Source organism: Callorhinus ursinus, unplaced genomic scaffold, assembly GCF_003265705.2.
Source record: "Callorhinus ursinus isolate GAN/ISIS: 27379988/994484 unplaced genomic scaffold, GSC_fseal_2.0 scaffold84, whole genome shotgun sequence".
NCBI classification, from domain to species: Eukaryota; Metazoa; Chordata; class Mammalia; order Carnivora; family Otariidae; genus Callorhinus; species Callorhinus ursinus.
In genome coordinates, this window is record NW_027397146.1 from 715,377 (window position 1) to 732,277 (window position 16,901).

Here is a 16,901-nt window from a genome sequence, read left to right on the forward strand (position 1 = left end):
GTCTGGCTGTGTTCTCGGTTTGCAAGCCAAGCTTCGAGGTGACGACACGGCTCACTCGTTCCCAGACGGGCCACTCTGGAACATGGCTGCATGAATGATGGCGTGCAGGGACCCCCGGCCCTGCGCAGCCAAACGACTGCACCAACGCGAATCCACCCTGGATACCGGATTTCTTTGATGATGGTGAGCACTGGGCTGGGGAGTCAGGAGTGTGAAGCCTGCCTCTGCCCCTCTCGAGCCAGCCCGAGGCCTCTGCTCGTCCCTCTGCAGCTCCAGGCCCTGGCTCTGTGTACCGGAGGGGCCCTGACACTGAGCCATTCATCGACAGAAGGAATTGGAGAACTCCAACCTTCTGGAGAAACACCTCGGGCTGGGGAGGAGGGGAGGAAGGTCGACCATGAACTACCTTAAGGGAAAAAACCAGCATCACTTGACAAAGGAAGGCCCTCCACACCATCAGAATACAGTGATCTGTTAGGTTCCATTTCGTTTAATGCAAACACAAGACCATTTACAATTCCTATTTAAACACAAGCACATAAAAAGTACAGGGGTTTCTGAGATCAGTTTCCACTTCTTCCTCAGACAAGGGGTACGAGCACTCCTGAGTCAGGTGCCCGAGGCAGCGGGCCTGGCACTGTTCCCTGGGTCCCACGCCAGGAGGGTGCCCCTCCCCGCGAAGCTGCCACGCTTCCTTCCTCCTGTGTTCAGAGTTACCAACACTGAGCCTCCACCCCCCAGGTGAGCGGATATAGATCGGATATTCCCCATGGGCCCTTCTGGTTCACTCCGTCTTCCCTATCATCTGGGACAGGCCCAGGGTGGTCAAGGCTACTTCCAGATAGACACGGTTACAAGAGCCTGGGCTTCTGCAGGCGTCCCTGCCCGCTGCCCCGCCCCCCGGGACAAGAGCTCTGCCAACAGGTGGCGGAGTGACCTTCCCGGCCTGTCCAGTCACTAGGCGGCCCGGGTGCTGGGTTGTGGGCTTCTAAGGGAGAGCCAAAGGGGTCTCTCCAATCACGGCCACTGATTGTACCTCAGAGCCGGAGGAGCTCAGGGTCTCCACCACCCACGGAAGCCTCCCTGTCAAGCTCAGGTGGACAACTGGGGGTCGGGGGCCGGGGGGGGGGGGGCGGGCACACCCCACCTCAGGGCTCCTAGCCGGCAGGCCCCATAGCTCTAGCTAGTGCCGTGCCGTGTCTGGCCATGCCAAGTGACACGCGGGCCACGTGACTCCTCATCCTAGTTGCCACGGTGGCTAGGACTCCTCTAACGTGCCCGTGGCAGGGAGACAAGTCAGTTACCACACCTAAGTGCCACCTCTTTTTTCCTCCTTTGAGATGCCCCGGGGACCTCAGTGGGCAGCCATCCTCACCCCGTGGGCTGCCGGGCGCCGCCCTGACCCTTCCCCAGCTCCTGCTACCGAGGAAGAATCCTCCAGAGCTGCCCGGCACCAACCAGGGGTGGGGCCATCAGCCCTCGCCCTCCTCGGCGGCAGGGCCAAGGCTGGCCGAGCGGACAGCCCCCGGGCTCTTAAGCAGAGGGGGTGTCGTCAGTGCCCCACACCCGCCTCGCGGACACACAGTCCCGGCCCGCGTGGGCCGCTGCGGAAGGGGCCCGTCAGGGCGGAGGCGGCGCGGCACCGGCTCTGCTCTCAAGGGCAGCTGGAGACGGCGCACCCCGACTGACGCCTCTGGCGCCCGGCCAGGTTTCTCAGAGAGCCGCGACCCCCAGCCCACGAGGCGTACAGCCCACAGCGGCGGGGTCTGCTCCGATTCCCACGGTCTCCTTAGGAAGCCAGCCTTGCCTCGTCCCAGCTCAGCGGACGCCCGGCCCGAACGACGCGTGGGGCCGTGTCCGTAGGGCCCCACCCTCCTGCTGACTTCTGCTGCTGGAAGTGCTTTTGGGCACTGCAAACTGATCATCAGAAGACGGTGGCTCTAGACTTTGGCTCAGCCTCAGACAGCGGAGCGCCCAGGGACAGGACCACACGTGGGCCGAGCGGCACATTCCAGGAGGCCAGCCCAGAGCCGACTGCTCCGGGCCAGGGCAGGGGCCGGCCCCCGGGTTCTGGCGTTTGCCGCTTTTCATCAGGACAGGACAGGCAGAATCATCCTTCCAGACCCACGCAGTCAGGCATGTGTCACCGAACCCGGCAACCGTTCCTTTCCCCATCCCGCTCCCACCTCAAATACAATTTTAAGCAAAAAAAAAAAAAAAAAAAATGCTTCCGGCTCCGCCGCTTGTTCTCGATGTCTGTAGTTTTTGCTACCAAAATAAGAACACGTACAGGGCAGAAGGGGAACACTCATTTCAATGCATAAATGATTCCTAAAAGCTAAGCATGTCAGCCAGGAGACCGCACCCGGTCCCCTGTGGAATCAGAGGGGAATCGGGCCCCAGAGTCACAGCTTCCTACTTGTCCAGAAGGTTCCTAAATTCTCAGGGCAGGGCTATCAAGGCATGCATGCTTGCACTTAAATAAATGAAAAGCCACCACTTGGACCAGCTCTCTGGAAGCCCAGCAGTGTCAAGGCTGGGTGGTGTGCGTGCGTGTGAGAGAGGGAGTGTGAGCGTGTGGTTACCTGATGCTCTCCCGTTCGCTCCTCGCACTACCCTGGGCTCAAACTCTTAGCCCCGGAGCATCAAAGTCCTCGGGTGCACCCCCCCCCCCCGTCGTCTCGGGCTCCGGTGGCTGGCTTTCTGCCAGAGCTGGGCCTCGGATTCGACACCAAGTCTCTTCAGAGCCTCTGGCAGGGCAGGCACAGAAACCAAACTCACACACACCCCGAGCTCATCCGGAAGTTAGAGCGAGAAGCCGATGACGTCAGAGAAGCGGGTCCAAATGGAACGAGGCGCTGGTCACGAGCAGTGGCCCTCAGATCCGGGGCGCTTCGGGGGGCGGCGGCTCCGCGGCCTGCGTCTGCAGCGTCAGGTATTTCACTAGCGGGAGAGAGGCCTCGGTTACCGGGGACGCCCGCCCCGCCGCCAACGCGGCAGATCCGCGCCCGAGGCCCCGCGCGCCCCGTCTGTTCTGTCCAGGGCCTGGGGACGGCTCGGGCCCTCCTGGCCAGCCTCCCCTCTGGCGCGCACTCTGTCCCCAGTCGGGGCGACCCTGCGCCCTGCGAGAGCAGGAGGAAGGCAGACAACCCCCGTCCTCGTCGGTAAAATGGGCACGCTCCCGGCGGGGCTGGCTGGCCACCGTGGTCGGCTTCCCTCTGCTCCCCTCGGTCCCCGTCCCCGCGACACAGCGATGGGCCTGTCCCCGCTGCTGCTTTCCGCTCCAGGGAGACCAGCCCGGCTCCCCGGCCTCCCTGCCTCCTCCTGCCTGCCCTCACACGGCCTCCCATCGCCCTCAGAAAGTGCTCGACTGCAGAAGGGAGAGGCACGGGGGTGGGGGGCGGGGGGCGGAGGGGCAAGGGCCCTGAGAAGAGGCTCTGTTTTAGCTGAGTCCCTCTTGCCTTTGGGCAGTCTTCAAAACGCAAAGTCACAGGCCTCATTTCAAAGCTTCCCCACAGCTGGGCGGGCGTCTGTCTGGGCCGCATCGCTTCCCCCCCCCCCCCCCCCACAGGGAGTAGAGGCGCCTGGTGTCATGAAGCTGGAATCTGGCTCATCGAGGGCAGAGTGCAATGAGCCCTGGGCCCCGGCAGCCGCCTGTTCTGGCCGGAAATTCCAGAAACGGACGCCTCTGTGCTTCCCTCGTTCCGCTTAGCGCGGGGCCCACCGACTAACAGCCCTGCAGCAAGAACCGAGGGCCCGTGAGGCCTCACCTTGGGGCTCCTCACACACAACGGCTTCCAGGTTCTCTCCCTTCACGTAGTCTGCATTCAGACCCTCTGCAAAGGGCAAAGAGCAGAGGTGGTGACGGACACAGAACCGAAGGGCCCCTGACCAAGCCCGGGGGTTCTCGTCATGGTCCTCAGAGGACGCACAGCAAGGGCCTCGGCCCCGCACCCCCCCCCCCCCGGGGCAGGTGCCACCCCCCGGGAGACGGGGGCCCAGACAGCAGGCTCAGCACCACCCACGGGTCCGCATGCCAGCCCAGGGTCCAGCGAGGTGGGGGGAGCCAAGCGCCGCACGAGGGACGGACAGAGGCGGGGTGGAGAGGGGCAGATGGCAGAACAGGCCACAGGCGCCCCTTCGGGCCGCCAACTCCCCCAGCCGGGAGGGGAGAAGCGCCGTGTGCACCGCCGCGCGGAGGGCCCAGCGCGCACGGGGAGCTGCTCTGGTCCCTTGTATGGGCGTCCCCCCACCCCCCCCACTGCCTTCCAAGAGGGGCTCGGGGACTTTCTCAAAGCTTCCTCTGCCTGCCGGCACTCAGGTCACTGAGCACCCGGGACTCCGAGGGGACCCCAGCCTGCTGCTACTTAGGGGGAGTCCAGAGTCCGTGTCATGGCCCTGGGTAAGCGGACGGCTGGAAGCCTTATCAGAGCCCTGGGCCTGTGGGCAAATCGGGCCACGGTTCTCAGCAACCAAATGACTGAGCAGGCACAAAGTCCCTCTGCCACCCGGGGCTACATCCAGGCTCCCCGTACCTCAGAAAAGTACGCCTGCCTGCCCTGGTGCTTTCGAGCTCAAGGTAGACACCGGACGGGCCCAGGAAGAATGTGGGCATTGCTTGGCTGGCAGGGGTGGCTGGCTCCGTGTGGGGCAAGACCGGTGAGGGAGCCAGCGGAAGCGGCTCCTGCCCGAGGGCCGTGGGCTGGGAGATGCACCCGAGCCTCCCGATCGCTGCCCCCTGCCAGCCTGGCACGCACTCAGCGGGCCCCGGCCTCCCAGACAGGAGCCCCCACCCCAGCCGCGCGGGGCCCAGAGACAGAAGACAACAGAGTGAGCTAAAGGTGGTCGTGGTCACAGCCAAGTCGGTGAGGGCCAGGGAAGGGCTCGGGGTGCAGGGTGGGGACGAGGAGCAAGAACAGCGGGTGGGGAGGGTGGACAATGATGTACTGTGGCCAAAGCAGAAGAGGAAAATGAGAAAAAGTCGAAGCATGTCATTACCTTGACCTTCTGCTGCATCTGAAGGCAAGACACAAAGCTTAGGACCCTGGAGTAAGAAGTTAGCCCCCCCGCAACAGACCACAGGGGCTTTCTGCGAGATGCACTGACCCTGTCACACTGAGGGCAGAGACAGAAAGCAGAGGGTCCCCAAAGCTCCCCCTCCCCAACCCCGGCAGCCATGCCCCATCTCCCTGGGGCTTCCCGGTGCACGGGATGCAGAGCAGGTTCCGCTCTGCCTTCTGTCACCTCCACGCGGTGCTGGCCGTGGCCTGGCATAAAGGGTAGGATGGGAAGTCCTGACCCCAGCTTCTCAGGGGGCTTAGTTGCTCCACAAACATCCATGGGGCTCCTCCCGATTCCGGCCTGGGTGCCAAGGACACATCCGTGAATGAAGCACACACGGTCCCCCACGGAGCTGCCAGTGCCGGGCGCGATGCGGGGGCGGTGGGCAGTCACAGATGCAGGAACCCAGCCCAACGCGGCCCCGCGGGCTCCAGGCCCGGTCGGCAGGGGGCGCTGTGGCAGCACGCAGCCTGGGCATCCAGCGAGTCCCACGGGCCCGGAGGGCAGGAAGGCTTCCCGGGAGGGTGCCCCAGGCCCAAGGATGAGCAGAGAACCCAGCTATGTGAGAAGAGGGCCAGCGGAGAGAGCAGGGCACGCTCGGGGAGGGAGTAGGGCTTCTGGGGACAGGGGCTGCTGGTGTGGTTGGTGCCAAACCAGGAAGGGTTTGAGCGGCCAAGCTTAGCGTCTGGACCAGGACCAGCAAGGCAGTGGGGAACGTGCGAGGTCGAGGCAGAGCCGTCCCTCTGGCTGCTCTGAGCAGGGAGGAGTATGGGGGAGAGCGGGGCAGGCGGGAGGCTGACGGAACCAGCCTGATGGAGGATGGGGAGACCTGGCCCCGGACAGGCAGAGGCCGTGGCCGAGCTGATGGAGAGGTGCGGCCCCAGGGCAGGCCTGTGCAGGGGGCACCAGCGCCGGGAGGGGGAACCCACTCACGCAGGAGGGGGCTCGGAGACAGGAGCAGAGACTACTGACAAGTTCTGAAGAGTGCTGATAACGCAGGGGTGGGTACAGGAGGGAGGTCTTCAAATCTGGGGGATACGCCACACTCGGTTCCCTTCTGTGTGAGGACCATGCTTGCACGAACGTGTCCGGGGAAGGGACTCGGGACAGTGTGGGTCCAGCAACGACAAGGACATCCTTGACAGACGGAGGGGCAAGTGGGGGGCAAGGGGGGGGACGGAGTGACAGTGAGATTCCAGAGGCTGAGGGGGCGTGGGGCTGCCTCCCCCACCAGCAGACCGGCCGCCACCTCCAGGCTGCCCTCAGAAAGACGGCAGAGCCCGGTCCTCCCGCAGGCCGGCTCACAGCCCCCCTCTTCGGTTTATTCTCCCTCAAGTATCACATAAATCGTTCAACTCTATACGCCAAGGCCGTCACGGTCTCATGTTTTCTTTGGCTTTGCCTGCTAATCCAATTTGCAAAGCCTCACACCTGTTTTAGAAAACAAGTGTGAAAATCAGGTATTTTCACGTCACTTGGTGCGCCCCCCGCCGGTCTCTTCACTGCTCTGCCCTCCCTGCCCCGGTCTCAGGCTCCCCTGTGGATCCGGCACGTCCGGACTCGGTTCTTTCAACAGTCCTCTGAGCCTCTGTTTCCTTGTTGATAAAGTCAGGGTGCCCTCGAACCTGGGCCCTGGGGCTGACAGGGGAGGCCTCAGGGCGGGACCCCACATCCAGCACTCGGCAGTGGCGGGGAAGCCGTTCGCACTGTAACTCTGTTACCCAACATGCCTCCTCACGGCTCCAAGCCCCGTGCCCTGGCATACGAGCCACCTGCCCAGCTCTGATCAGCACGGATCATGAGCATCTCCGTTAGGGTGATGATGCCGTACTGCAGGAATGGCAGCCCCCAGAGACGTGGCCACGTCCTCCAGCCCCTACCACCTATGGATGTGACCTTATTTGGAAAACGGTCCTTGCAAGTGTGATTAAGGATCTCAAGATGAGATCATCCTGGATTTAGGGTGGACCCTGTGATGACAAGTGTCCTTATAAGAGACAAGGAGAAGGCACACAGACAGAGGAAAAAGTCATGTGAAGCCAGAGGCAAAGATCGGATTGGTGGGACCACAAGCCGAGGGACACCCGGAGCCACTAGAAGCTGGAGGAGGCAAGGAAGGATCCTCCCCTACAGCCTCCAGAAGGCACAAACCCTGCTGATACCTTGATCTTGGACTTCTGGCCTCCAGAACTGTGAGAGAATAGATTCTGTCATTTTAAGCCACTCCATTTGCTTTTGAACTAGGACAAGAGACAGCTCTAAGGATAATCCAGCTTCCAGTTCCATACTCCTTCTTGACACCCCCCTATTCACACCACTCTACAGCCAAGCTTGTGGGTCCAAGGTGGGTCAATAGGATCTCAAGTGGGGCGACCATGAACAGTTGCGCAGGTTGTAGACTGAAACATGAACCGCGCACACCACCTGTGTAACCATATGTGGTGGCCCTGGTCAAGAACGCTGTACAAGAGTAAGAGAAACAAATATAATCGCCAGAGGAACAAAGAGGTGGAGACTTCTGCATCACCCACATCTAAGCATTCTGGGGCTCGGGCTCATTGGTTGGTTCCAGGCAGAGGCCCAGAGAAAGGGCAGGGAGGGGAAGCCTCAGAGGAGGTGCTCCTAAGCTTTAGGAAAGAGGAAAGCCAGGCTTGAGCCAGGCCCTCTCACTTGAACTAAAAATCGCCAGTCCTAGAGACACAGCGTCAGTAAGCAGTGACACATCAAAGCCGTGCTAGTGAAACGAGCAAGGGCGCCCTCCTTGCTCACCCTCGCTGGGTCCCCACAGGCTGGCAAGATGGGGCTCGCTTTGTCACTATTCGACTTACAGCTTAGACACGCTCGGCTACAGTATACAATGAAAGCAACCTTTTGCATGTGAAGCATGTGGGGGGGGTACAACCCCCCCCCATTCTGCCCCTTGCCTTCCTGCTCCTTGAAAGCCCTCATCGTTGCGGCGGCGCGCTGGCTCTCAGAGCCCCGACCCCTGCCTGAGCTCCCGAGGAGGCCGGCGGTGTGAGCAGGCGAGACCTGAGGCCGAATGGAAAGCCCGGGCCCTCTCCCGCTCTGACACAAACGTCAGCGTCCCCCCGCACCGCCCACAGAAACACAGCCAGTTTAAACCTGGGTCCGGCCTCGACCTGTCCACCCCGGAAAGTCCACTCAGGAGTCGGTCTGGAATGGACCCGAATCATGCCCCCGTTTCTGCCCGTCTCCCTTGAAAGGCCTTGGCCCCTTGGTTTGGAGGCCACAGGGTGGTTGCACTTACGCTGGATGCTAAAGCAGAACTTCTTCTGCTGGTAGGAGATGTAGCTGGAGACCGCGCCGATCAGGGCCATGGCCAGGGCGCTGGCCACACCCGCGATGGTGCTGGCCTCGGCCGACACTCCTAGGCAAGCGGGGGGAGAGGGGGAGACATGAAGAGACGTGGCACCAGGCCAACAGCCCCGCGACACCGGCTCAGGCACCTGGCTCTCCTCTCACCACCGAGCTAAGCTCGTTCAAACCCCCGCGACCCCCAAGCCAGTGTGACAGGGCGAAGCCACTTCTATCTAAGGCATCTGCCAAGCACTTCTAGTTTTCCATAAGGATTTCCACCTCTCAGGCCAGCAGGCTTCCTTCCCATGGGGCCACCTCCCCGGGGACCCCGATTTTCATGCTTCATTCTCTTAAATCACTGTATCCTTCTGCTGCTGGCCGGGTGGCTCTCTCCTGGAAATAGGGGAAGGCCGGCACTAGGTCTCCTCGGGACACAAACCCACCGGATTCAGAGTCGTCACTGCCATGCCGACCATCACCTGGAAAAAGGACAAAAACCGTGAGCCTGTGACCCCCCAGCTTGCGGGCAGCCTCTTCCCAACTCAATGACCCTGATTCCACCCCTGCCACAACACCTCCAGTAAATCCCCAGTAGGCTTCTACCTGACTCCGGCAAGAATGGCTTCCTTATGCCTATCAGCTTGCAAAGCCCAGGCGACCAGGTACAACTCGTTATTTGTAAAACGACAGTGACTGTGCCCTGGGCATGTTCTATCCCAGCTCTTCATACATGGGATTCTTGGCAACGCGGTGAGGCGGGTGCACCTAGCCCCCTGATCTTACAGGGGAGGGAGCAGGCTCGCCGGTGAGGGACTTGCCAGCAGGTGGCAGAGCTGGACCCATGCCAGGTAGCCCATGTATGTACTGTCTCCTGTAAGAAGTCTCAATTCTTTATCTGATTGCAGAAAATGCTTCTATTAAACTTTTTTTTTTTTAAATAAAGGATGGAAGACTAGCATAAAAACAACTCATAATTCCACCACCCAGAGAGATCTGCAGTTAATATTTCAATTTACTTGCCTCCTGGGCCTAGTGCTTCACATGTTTTTCTTCCCATCCAGATGCTTCCATTCGTGTAAGGTAGCTACAGGAGCTGCTGGTGACCCGGGGTTTTTAAGGCCCGTCACCTCTACCTTGGCACATAAGCAAATGGAGGCTGGCAGTCCCTGGTCCAGTATTTTGAAATTCAAAAGTCTCCGGAACAGATCAGTGGGTGGCAGGGATTAGGGCGGGGGGGGGGGGGAGGGGGAGACGGCTTGACTCTGAAAGGGCCCTTCCGTGTCAGAACTGGTCTTCATCGGGGCCCTGGTGGCAGTCAGACGCGTCTATACCCGTGAGTGTGATAAAACTGCACAGAACTCAACACACACGCTTACCTCCCCAGATGGCAGTGCCCTGACGAGCAACTGGTACCATTTCAGGACATTCATTAGCCTTGGGCTCCCCCTTCTTCTCAGGGCAGAGCGCTCATTCATGGAGCGGGGCTGTACGCCCAGGGCCCAGGGTTTTTAAGGGAAACCGCTCTGGGATGTTGGAAGCAATGAACTCTGGCACTTCCTCCACCAATCGGAGTCCGGGGATGCACAGGCTCATGGACTGTAACACATGCGCCCTTCTGGTGGTGGTCGGGGGGTGTTGGTAACGGAGGGGGGGGGCCGTGGGGGGAGCATAATTTTGCTGTGAACCTAAAACTGCTCTGAAAAATAAAGTCTATTTTTTTTTAAAAGAGTGTGGGACAGAAAATGAGGTCTGTTATGTTCCCACTTAGGGCTGAACCCTTGAGTTGAAGATCCCTGATTGGATACAGAAGGTTACTTCAAAAGCACAGTCAGTGCCATTGCAAAGCACTGAGCAGAGAGGGGGGCACAGGGCCCTTTGTGCACCAGCAGGTCCGCGGTGAGGTCGCCTGTGAGGGTCCGGAGTCTGATGGTGTTGGCCCATCGGCGGTCCCTTCTGCTGCGCTGGACATGGCCACTGCCACGGGCAGGGGCAGTCCTTTCCCAGGCGTCCTCTGCTGACGTGCTCACGTCAGCAGATCCCCAGACAGGTTCGAGCAGTTCGACCTCCTCTTCCGCTCACCTCAAGTCCTGAGCCTCACGATCCGTATGACCATGAGCTACAAGAATGTCACATGAAATGCGGACAGGATGGCGCTAGCCACACAGGCCAAAAGGTGGAAACCACCCAAAGGTCTTGAATCAGTTAATGAATACAGATGTTTTTGGAATTTATGTAAAGGGTTTCATCATCCCTAATGTAAAAGGAGTCCTTACAAGTTGACGAGAAAAGATGCAGACTCCAGTAAAAAGAAAAAAAAAAAAAACGTGGGTAACGAATGTGAACAGGGAATTCAACACAATGTATTAGGAGGGTCCAATACGACCTAGAGGTAAAAAGTGTTCCACCTCTCTTGTAGTCGAAGAAATGCAAATGTCAACAGGATAGCATTTTATACTGATCAAATTTACAAAGATTACAAAACCAGCGTACCCAGGGAAGCTGAGGGCAGGTAGGAGGGGACGCCAGTACTACCTCAAGGGAGTACTGCTTGGCAGGACACTTGGAGTCACATCGTTAAAACTTTATACTTCCTGTGACCCAGCAAGTCAACACCTAGGAATTTAGCTGACAAACACTGAGGCTTCTGTGTATTTGGCTCTGAGGAGGTTTATCACGGCACGGTGTACAGTGGTAAACAGCCGGAGAGAGAGACCTCTCAAAACAGGAACTGGTTAAATAAATTATGGTATAACATCATGCACTCATTAACACAGTATTTTAGAGTACTCTTTAATGACCGAGAAAAATAGTCAGGGTGTTACTGAATAAAAACTGGTTTTAAAAAAGCAGCATGGTCCCATTTTTATAAAAATAAATATTTACAAATGTGTATTATCCAGAGAAAAAGTACTACAAGCATATACTCCAAAGTATTACTGGTGACTCTTCCGGGATGGTAAAACAATAAAGGAGTACTTTCATATAATTTATAAGAAATGTTTAAAATAGACCCGCCCCCATTGTCCCACACCTGGAGGGACAGCTCAGAGAAGCTATTCCACACGTTGCTGGCAGGATCTTCATTTTCAAGGACGGTACGTTTTGTATCCCGACCTGCCTCCTGGGGTCACGATTATATTATACAGCACGCTTACGTACCAAAGAGACCATACATCCAGATCGCCATGTGGAATGCCAGAGCTCGGGGGGCCCTTGAAACTACAGTGACTGCACGTACAGGAGGCACTGTGTCCGCGAGGAGGTCCTGAACATGCCCTGTCGTGAACAGAAGCGCTAGATCCAGCGCACCCTCAAATGCAAAAGACAACAACGCACGTACCCGCGCACACACGTCGGTCTTCAGGCCGCCACAGCCACGTTCCTGGGAGGCAGGGAGGCGAGGCACGGATTTGCCCTTCTCTGACAAGAGCACGGCCCAGGGCTCACAGCGAGCGCCTGACACATCTGATTTGCCAAGGGCATGGAGGCGGAACGGTGGGGAGATTCTACCTAGAACCGCTGGGGGCGGGGGGTGTTCAAGTGTTTAAGGACTTGCGTAAGTATGTTAGTCTCCCAACAGCCACAGCTGGGACTTTTAGATTTTTTATAAATTTACTTTCACTATAAGAAGATGAGCAGCAGAAATGCAAAATAAAAAGTTAATAATTAAAGGTGCGAGAAGAGCGCGTGGCAGACTAAAGGGCTTGAAATTGTCCTGCGGGTGGTGGGGGAGCCATTAAAGAGGCTTGTCTTTTGGCTTCTTTAAAAATTTTCCCCTATATTTAAGAAAAATTTCAAACATACTAAAAAGTTGAAAACACTGTACAGTGAACACTCCTATCCACCCTCTGAATTCTATAGTGTTTGGCACTATGTGCTTTATCACATGTCCGTCCGTCTGTCCATCTGTCCCTCCATCCATTCATCAGTTTCTCTTATTTCTACGCTGCATTTCAAAGGCAGTCACGGACATCGGTACACACCACCCCTAAACATATTATGACCTACGGTTCCACATTTGCTTACGATGCCCTTTTTTAAGGTAAAATTTACATATGGTAAAATTTACATATGGTAAAATACACAAATCTTATGTGTACCATTTGGTAAGTTTTGGCAGATGCAGCCCCCTGCGAAACCCGTACCTCCACCAAAATATACAACAGCACCGTCACCTCAGAAAGTTCTCTCGTGTCCCTGCCCCCATCGATTCCTGTCCACATCCCGACCCCGGCAGCCACAGACCTCGTTTCTAACTCTATAGATCAGTTTTGCAACTATCAGAATTTCATATGGTTGGGCTCATATAGTATGCACTCTCTTTTCATTGACTTCTCTCACTCGGCATAACGTTTTTGACATTTACCCATGTTTTTATATTGGCAATTCGTTCTGTCATATGAATATATAAAGATATCACAATTTGTCTATTCATTCTGCTGCTGGTACTTGGGCTGTTCCCAGTGTTTTGTTTTTGTTTTGCTATTATAAATAAAGCTGCTATGAATATTCTTTATAAGTCTTTTTTGGACAGAAGCTCTCATTTCTCTGGAATAGGAGACTGCTGAGTCACTGGGTAGGTCTATGTTCAGTATTTCAAGAAGCTTTCCATTCCCACCAACAATGTAGGAGAGTTTCAGTTAACCCACATCTGCACCGACATTTGGTATTGTCAGTCTTTCTAATTTTAGCCACTCCTGGTGGATGTGTTGTGGTAGTTCGCTGTGGATTTAATTTGCATTTCCCCAATGAATAATGATTTTGAACATCTTCATATAATTTCCCTCTATATAAAGTGTCCGTTCAAATCTTACGCTCGTTTTTTTAACTGGGCTGTTTGTCTTTCATTAGTACACAATAGTTTTAAACAGAGGACTGACCAAAGCAGTTTTGTGTTCCTGAGGGTTCTCTCTGGCAGCGGTGTGGGGGACAAACTGGAGCCAGGAGACCAGTTAAGAGGTTAAGGTAACGACCCAAGAGGGGAGGGCATGTGGACCTGGGCTCGAGGGGAAGCAAAGAGAAGATTCTAAATTCAAATGATACCAGGGGAGAGGACTTCTGGCATGACCGAGTGAGGAGGTCAACAAATCCTCTCCTCAAAAAGCAGCTATAGCCCCGGACATTCAGAGGCATCCATGTCAGGAAACGGATTTAGCTCCAGCAAGAAGAGCTGAAGTCTGTGGCCTCTGCGACCAGGGTTTCTCTTGCTCCCCCTGCCCCCAAGGTCTTCCAGCAGCCAGTGGGACTGGGGAAGGGCTGACAGGCCACAAAAGCCCGCGTGACTTGAAACACTGCCAGCCTCTCAGTGGCGAGGAAACAGGCAGAGCCAGCGGCTCCTTCAGCCCCAGCAAGCCACCAGTCACCTTGCCAGGGATTTAAAAAGGAGGTGGAGAGGTAGGACAACCACAGGGGGCTCAATAACCTCTCCACAGAGCCTTGTTGGCCCTGAAGCCGAGGACATGCCCAGCAGAGACAGGCTGGTATTGGCTGAAGGCCAGCCATAGAGATAGGTCGATGGAGCAGACTGAGTCCAGAAACAAAACCTTACCCTTACGGTCAACGGGTTTTCACCAAGGGAGCTGAGACAGTTCAGTGGGGAAAGGATACTCTAATCAGCAAACAATGCCACAATTGGATATCCACATGCAAAAGAATAAAGTTGGACCCCTATCTCATGCCATATACAGATTAATTCAAAATGGAGCAGCAAAGACCTAAATGTACAAGCTAAAACTGTAACACCTTTAGAAGACATAGGAAAAAAATCTCCATGACCTTGATTGTTCTTAAACGCCAAAGCATGATTCATAAAAAAACTGATAAACTGACCTTTATAAAGAAATACATATTCAACAAACAACACTCTTAAGAAAAGGAAAAGACAGCCATGGACTGGGAGAAGATATTTTCAAAATCATATACCACCTGATAAAGGACTTGTACCCAGATTATATAAAGAACTTGTAAAAGCAAAAAACCCGATTTTTTTTTTACAAGGCAAAAAATCTGAACAGACTTCACCAAAGAATATAAAATAAGAATATAAAAAGATGTTCAACATCACTTCTCATTAGGGAAATACAAATGAAAAAAACGGGGGCGCCTGGGTGGCTCAGTCAGTTAAGCGTCTGCCTTCGGCTCAGGTCATGACCCCGGGGTCCTGGGACTGAGTCTCGCATCGGGCTCCCTGTTCAGTGCGGAGCCTGCTTCTCTCTCTCCTCCCTGCTTGTGCACACACGCTCTCTCTCTTTCAAATAAATAAATAAAATCTTTAAAAAAAAAATGAAAAAATGACGAGATACCCCTACCTACCTATTAGAATGTCCCAAATCCAAAAGAGCTGACAATTCCAATTGCTGATGAGGACATGAAGCAAAAGGAACTCTCATTCATTGTTCATGGGAAAGCAAGATGGTGCAGTTTATCACCAAGTTAAACACAGACTTACCATATGACCCAGCAATCATACACACCGTTCCAAGTGAACTGAAAACTTATGTCCACACAAAAACCTGTAAGTGTTTATAAATGTTTATAGCAGCTTTATACATAAGCGTCAAAAACTGGATGCAACCAGGATGTCCTTCAACAGGTAAACAGCTAACAAAAAGTGCTCCATCCAGACAATGGACTATTATTCAATGCTAAAAAGAAATACACTATCAAGCCATGAAAAGACATGGAGGAACCTTCAATGCATACTGCTAAGTGAAAGAAGTTCGTCTGCAAAGGCTACACGCTGCATGATTCCAATTATAGGACATTAAGGAAAAGGCAAAGCTATGCAGAAGGTAAACAGATTAGTGGTTACACTAATAGAAAACAGATTAGGATTGAGGAAGGGAGAGTGGCTGAGTACCAGGCGGATGCACAGAAGAACGTTTATGGTGACAGGACAGTTCTGTATGGTACTCGGGTGGTGGACACGTGACCAAGTGCATTTGTAAAAACCCACACAACTGTACATCGCAAAGAGTGAACTTTAATGTATGTACGCAAAAGAACGAAACGGAACATTGACTAGGTGTGCGGGCGATCCCAGGACGGGATGCAGGCTGTGACAACTGAATCTAACTGCCTGAGAAACGGAGGAGGAGGGAGAGAGGAGCCGACCCAAGTAACCTTAAAAAAGGCTATTTTTTTTTTCAGTATTTTATTTATTTGACAGAGAGAGAGAGAGAGAGAGAGAGACAGCGAGAGAGGGAACACAGGCAGGGGGAGTGGGAGAGGGAGAAGCAGGCTTCCGCCGAGCAGGGAGCCCGATGCGGGGCTCGATCCCAGGACCCCGGGATCATGACCTGAGCCGAAGGCAGACGCTTAACGACGGAGCCACCCAGGTGCCCCCAAAAAGGCTATTTTGACTGGAAACTGTAAGGGAAAGGCCAAAGGATTTAAACATAAAGCCTGTCCTGTCGATGGTAAAGGTATTCCTCAGAGAGGTATGAGCGGATACCAAAATTGGGCAAAGCACGCAAATCGCTGACGAATGGTAGGTTTCCCCCTGGCAGAGAGGGAAGTTACAGAGAAGCAAGAAAGGAAGGCCAAAAGAAAGCTTTGGGCACTGGATCACAGTTGGAGAATAGGTATGAACTCATGTTTAGGTCAATATGAATGTTGATGAATAGAGAACATCACAGGTGCACGTGTATACATGGTTTAGTAGATCACCACATACTTCTTGCCTACTCCTGCCCCCTTGAAGGGTATAGAAGCAGCGACATCCCACTAAGTGACGGACACACTCAAGACTCAGGTCTTTGCTTCTAAAATCAATCACTTCCGGGGAGGAAGACAATGATATACCGAACAGGACACCCAAGGAAACCTTCCCAGCAGGCAACAGCGTGAAGAAGGGAATGAGACCAAGAAAGCGGGAGAGTGCCGGGAGGAGGCGGGAGAAAAGAATGTGCAGCGGCAGATGGTCATCGAAGTCAGGTACTGCAGTGACCATGGAGGCCGCCGCGGACCAAAGGGCACCTCAGCAGAGGGGGCTGAGGCTTGCGTACGCTACGGCGTAGGCCCAGAGGAGACAATGAGGAGTGGAAACTGGCCTCAGGTTTCTCAGTGGGTGAAAATGCAAGGGAACGGAAGGCGGCTGGCAGGACCTGTTGACAAGAGACTGCCCCTGTCACCTACAAGCAAAACATGGGGTGCTCCTGCAAGACCGAGAGAAATATCTTCTTGAGAAAAAAAACCTATATAACAGATAACATATTATTTCAAAAACAAACTCCAAAACTACAGCTGAGTCTCGTGTATGTGCCTAAGATCCAAAGTTGGAAAATAACGTTAATTAGGATCGTTTTTTTATGCTGATGATTATCACGTATTGAAACAGGATGTTTTATCCTCACTCGTGGCATTAGCATGTCTGCATAGAGGAGAATGTCTGAGAATTTCATCGTGTGCTCATCATGACCATGTGGGACCAGGCTCACACTTGTATTTTTTTGCTGGGACCCCCTTTATTTTCTTTTAATGACGCTTATAATGACAAAGGGTATAACTTAAGCTAACAATGG

At 54.7% G+C, this 16,901-nt stretch overlaps 1 protein-coding gene across 3 annotated transcripts in view; it reads right to left on the reverse strand.

The window, feature by feature from the left end:
* Positions 1–462: 462 nt before the first annotated feature.
* Positions 463–16,901, reverse strand: part of CD99L2 (CD99 molecule like 2) — an 86,959-nt gene continuing 70,520 nt past the window's right edge. Inside the window, exons 5-9 of one of the 3 annotated variants that reach the window (XM_025862789.2) lie at positions 8,823–8,858; positions 8,330–8,449; positions 4,999–5,016; positions 3,771–3,836; positions 463–2,943 (exon numbers count right to left, since the gene is read on the reverse strand). In XM_025862789.2, coding sequence (XP_025718574.1) covers positions 2,879–2,943; positions 3,771–3,836; positions 4,999–5,016; positions 8,330–8,449; positions 8,823–8,858 — 305 coding nt within the window. In that variant the 3' untranslated portion in view covers positions 463–2,878. Of the gene's footprint in view, positions 2,944–3,770; positions 3,837–4,998; positions 5,017–5,044; positions 5,362–8,329; positions 8,450–8,822; positions 8,859–16,901 lie in introns of those variants that run through there. The other 2 variants (XM_025862790.2, XM_073887878.1) reach the window with 2 other exon arrangements.